Below are 4650 nucleotides of genomic sequence, written 5' to 3' on the forward strand. Positions count from 1 at the left end.
AGATAGCGCATCCCCTTTTATAGATGAAGGGGACGACCTTACAAGCGAGAGAGAGAGAGAGAGAGTACGTATGCTACTAAGTCTTGTTGCCCACGTCGTCGGGTTCAAGATGATGGTAGACACCCACAATAATGTTTGTGTCAGACGCATGTGGGAGGTTTTACCTCATTCACCATGTATGGTAAATGACGGCGCCCGTAATCTGTTGATGCCCAGAGGCATGTTGGGGGGTTTTACCGTGTTTGCCTGGTATGAGAATTGATGGCGCTCACAGTACTATAGGGCAAACGTCGGCGCCCACAACACTGCTTGGGTTCTGACATGTCTGGAAGGTTGTACGGCACCCTTCTGTCATGTCCTGTCTGTATTGTCCTATAGGTGCACTGGGTACGGTCCTTAGTATTGCGGTTGACTTGAGCGCCCTGCCTTACTTGCTCTGCCTGTTTCCTGGGTCCTCACCGAGCGGACGCCCCCGGTCGGTTGGTCCCGGTCGATTCCGACTACGCCAGTCGGAGAAGGGATGTAAGCAGAGGTTCGGTGCATCACAGATCGGAGACGTGGGTCAGAGTCGGAAGCGGCGTTTGGCCAGGTCTTCCGGTCGGAGAAGCGGGCCAAAGTCGGAAGCGAGCGTTGTTCCTCCTCGGCCAGGCCTTCCGGTTGGAGAGGCGGGCCGGAGTCGGAAGCGGGCGCCGTTCCTCCTGGCCAGGCCTTCCGGTCGGAGAGGCGGGTCGGAGTCGGAAGTGGGTGACGTTCCTTTTTGGCCAGGCCTTTCGGTCGGAGATTGAATCGCCCTTTTGGTATGTCGTTAGGTATTTGGACCGGCCCAGGAGTTACGCGTCGTTCGCAACGTCGTCTATTAGGTCGAGCTTTTTTCTGAAAAACCGGTCCACAAGAAACCTTGAATTTATGAAACCGACACTGCATTTGCCTGATGTAGTTAAAATTAACTCCGGCAACGCACAGATGCCCAATAAGGCAATAACACACAAGCACCGGAATTAAGTACTTCGAGGAAAGATGCAGATGAAAAGCATGAAAGGGGAGCTCGATGCAAACATTCCTCGGATGGATGATGGATCTGATCAAACAAGCCCATGCAATCATCAAAGCGGCATGCGGCGTGGCGTGCGCACTTTCTTCCAGTTATAGCAGTCTCTGGTTCCCCGCCTTCCCCACCGCTAGTAGCCACCTTGATCATATACGCATAAAAAAAGTAGGTATTTTATATTTGTAACAGTGATACACAGAAGTTACGTATGTATAAGAAGAGAGAAGATAATCCATGCTAAAAAAAGAAAAAGAAGAGAAAATGAAAGTGAGACATGATGAAAAAAAAGTTTCTTTACGGCTACAATTTTTTTAAATAATTTTTACAAGCTATAAGTAGTAATAGTTTATATTATATAAATAATAATCTCAGTATTTCCTGGCGTTTATTTGTACTACACCGTAGCCTCCATTGTTGGTGCCCGGCGGGGTACGTACAACGGGCCCACCTGTCAAATCGTGCAGGCATGTTGGCAGGCCCCACCCACGCTGGCCGCCGGCCACCCACGTAAAATGATTACTCTGCCAGATGCACGAACCATAGCAGGGCACATTGGATCCCAGTTTGCCGAACCCCAAGTCCAAGTACCACGAATAGCACACTCCTATATAACCCCACCTCGCACGCAAGCACGGCGATCGATAAAGAACTCGCTCTGCCCCCCACGCGCCCGCTCCGCCACTCGGACAGTGCTCGCCCCGTCGCCCGGCTCGGTCGCACGGACACGGACCCCCCGCTCTCTCTCCTCCTTGGAGTGCCTGATGCGCGTGCCCCCATGCGGATGCGGCGGCTCCGACCCAGCTAGCTCCAGGCTGGGGCTGCTGCGTCCGCGGCGGCGATGAAGCGGCCGCTGCGGCGCTCCTTCGTGGTGCTCATCTTCGTCGTGCTCGTCGGCGCGGCCTCGTTCTCCACCGCGCTCCGTCGCGCCGTGGCGCCCGCGCCCGCGTGGGAGCCCCCGGCGCCGCTGCCGCTCGACCCGGCGCGCCTTAACGCCACGCTGCTCCGCCTGGCCGCCGCCGATCCCTCGGAGGCGCCGCTGCGCCGGGACGTGGACGAGCTCCTCGAGGGCCGCCTCCCGGCCTCCGCGTCGCGGGCCCGCGCGTGGCGCCGCGACCGACTCCTCCACCCGCTCCACCTCCACCACCACCACAGCTTCCCGCTCCCGCGCCGCGGCCGCTACCCGGACGACGACCACGACGTCCTGCTCCACCCGCTCCCGCGCCACGAGCAGCTCCACATCGACCCCGCCCTCCGCCGGGACCTCCGCTCCTGGCACCGCCTCCGCCGCTACGACCCTGCCGTCCTCGCCAGCCTCTCCTCCCTGCTCTCCATCCCCGGGCGCATCTCCTCCTGCGCCGTCGTCGGCAACAGCGGCATCCTCCTGCGCGCCCACCACGGCGCCCTCATCGACTCCCACGCCGCCGTGTTCCGCCTCAACAACGCCCGCATCTCAGGCTACGCCGCGCACGTCGGCAGCAAGACCAACTTCTCCTTCATCAACAGCAACATCCTTCACCTCTGCGCGCGCCGACCCGGCTGCTTCTGCCACCCCTACGGCCACGGCGTCCCCATCCTGCTCTACATCTGCCAGGCCGCCCATTTCCTCGACGTCGCCGCCTGCAACGCCACCTCGTCCTCCCGCCACGGCTCCCCCATCTCCGTCACCGACGCCCGCCTCGACGTCCTCTGCGCGCGCATCGTCAAGTACTACTCCCTCCGCCGATTCGTCGCCGAGACCGGCCGCGTGCCCGAGGAGTGGGACCGCGCGCACGACGCCGCCATGTTCCATTACTCGTCCGGGATGCAGGCCATCATGGTCGCGGTGGGAGTGTGCGACAGAGTCAGCGTGTTCGGCTTCGGCAAGTCTTCCGACGCCAAGCACCATTACCACAGCAACCAAAAGGCGGAGCTAGACCTCCACGACTACGAAGCGGAGTACGCTTTCTACCACGACCTGTCCGAGCATCCGCAGGTAGTCCCGTTCCTCAAGGATTCCGGGCTCGCCGTCCCGCCCGTCGTCATCTACCATTAGACCAGCTTCGCAGAGCGCGCGCCATGTGCTCGACGTTATGTGGAACGGGTGTTTTCTCCACTTATTTTTCCAGTTTTGATTAGTGAGTACGATGTAAAAGTTGTTGTGTCGGTGGGTTAATCCATTGTGATTAGGCGAGATAGGCATATCGATATAGTAAAATTTTCGTGTGCTGTTGGAGTTGGAAGCTGTATATTGGGGTTTAGGCTACTCCACTGGTATAGAAGAAGGGATTGTTTGGGTTTTTGGCTTCAGCACCACAGACAGTAGGCAGTGTCTGGAATTGTAACTTTAGACTGATATTTCAGTTTATTAAGAAACAAAATGTATATCAGGAATACATGGCATTTTATTTTCATATACTTGTTGCAAACTCATTTATATTCAAATACTGTGTTCTATCCGTTTATCATCACTCTGGTACCTATACGAGGTATATGATTCCTTTTTATTACGGAGTCCTTTTTCTTCTACTTATTGAACTTTGCAGCGTGATGCTAATGGCAGATTGGAATACAGATGACATAGAAAATTTACAGGAATCTTATAGTAATTTTACAGAAAAAAGACTGTATTCTGGAAAATACTCCTCATTCCAGTGACCTGAACGGTTGCCACTTTGTCCGTTTTTTGTTTTGCCACGAAATACAAGTGACCCACCATAGCCTGACAACAATGTTCTCCATGGTTCTTTGACATGAATGCAGCATATTCAGTGGTTCTGCAAGTTCTCGATTGCTGTTGACATGATTAGGTTAATTGCAGCCACTTCTTGGCTTTTATTTAATCCGATGTGCAATGTGCTCAAGAAGCATTCGATGATTTGGTCCACCATGTTACATAGAACTAGTATCTCTCTGTTTAAAAAGCAATATCGTACAACACTGCCCGGTACCCTTGTTTTGTTACTTTTATCTCAAGTTAAAAGGACACCACCGTTATTGCTAGATGTTCCCTTAAACTAGTTAATCAATTCCTAACTTCGCTTTACTTCATGCATTTCTCGGCCATGTTTATATTGCAAAAAAAAATCAAGTCGATGAATAGTAACACTTTCGTCTTATTTGGTAAATATTGTCCAATCGTGGACCAACTAAGCTCAAAAGATTTATCTCGTGATTTCCAACTAAACTGTGCAATTAGTTATTTTTTTACCTACATTTAATGCTTCATGCAAGCGGCTAAAAATTGATGTGACGGAGAGAGAGTGAAAAAACTTGAAACTTTGGGGTAATCTAAACAAGGCCCTCCTTATCTTTTTTAGTACACTGATATCTGCATATTTCTGCGCATCGACAACTGCAACCGGAGTGGTTTACTGATATCACCTCAAAATAATTGGCGTGCACAAATTCAATTACGCAATTTCTTTCTCTCTGCTATATGGAGTATAAGGGAAGGAAGATTCCCTATACAAAAATATGCTGTTACTACTTACAAATTGGAATATCGTATAATTTGAGTCAAATTTTAAACAATGGAGTCAAATTTTAAACATTTGATATGTTATATTTCAAGAGAGAGAGAGAGAGTACTACACATTTCTGACCGTGCCAAATATCTCAACCCT

General features: G+C 52.0%; 1 protein-coding gene across 1 annotated transcript; it reads left to right on the top strand.

Moving 5' to 3' along the window:
* The first annotated feature begins 1702 nt into the window (after positions 1-1702).
* LOC136459483 (sialyltransferase-like protein 1) lies at positions 1703-3483 on the top strand. The gene has a single exon (XM_066459334.1). It carries the CDS (start codon positions 1887-1889, stop codon positions 3078-3080), a length of 1194 nt encoding a protein of 397 aa, XP_066315431.1. The 5' UTR covers positions 1703-1886; the 3' UTR covers positions 3081-3483.
* The last annotated feature ends 1167 nt before the right edge of the window (positions 3484-4650 follow it).

Source organism: Miscanthus floridulus, chromosome 6 (assembly GCF_019320115.1).
Source record: "Miscanthus floridulus cultivar M001 chromosome 6, ASM1932011v1, whole genome shotgun sequence".
Taxonomy (NCBI): domain Eukaryota; kingdom Viridiplantae; phylum Streptophyta; class Magnoliopsida; order Poales; family Poaceae; genus Miscanthus; species Miscanthus floridulus.

Coding starts and splice junctions, on each gene's coding strand:
- LOC136459483 (XM_066459334.1), top strand. CDS start 1,887: ATGAAGCGGCCGCTGCGGCGCTCCTTCGTGGTGCTCATCTTCGTCGTG.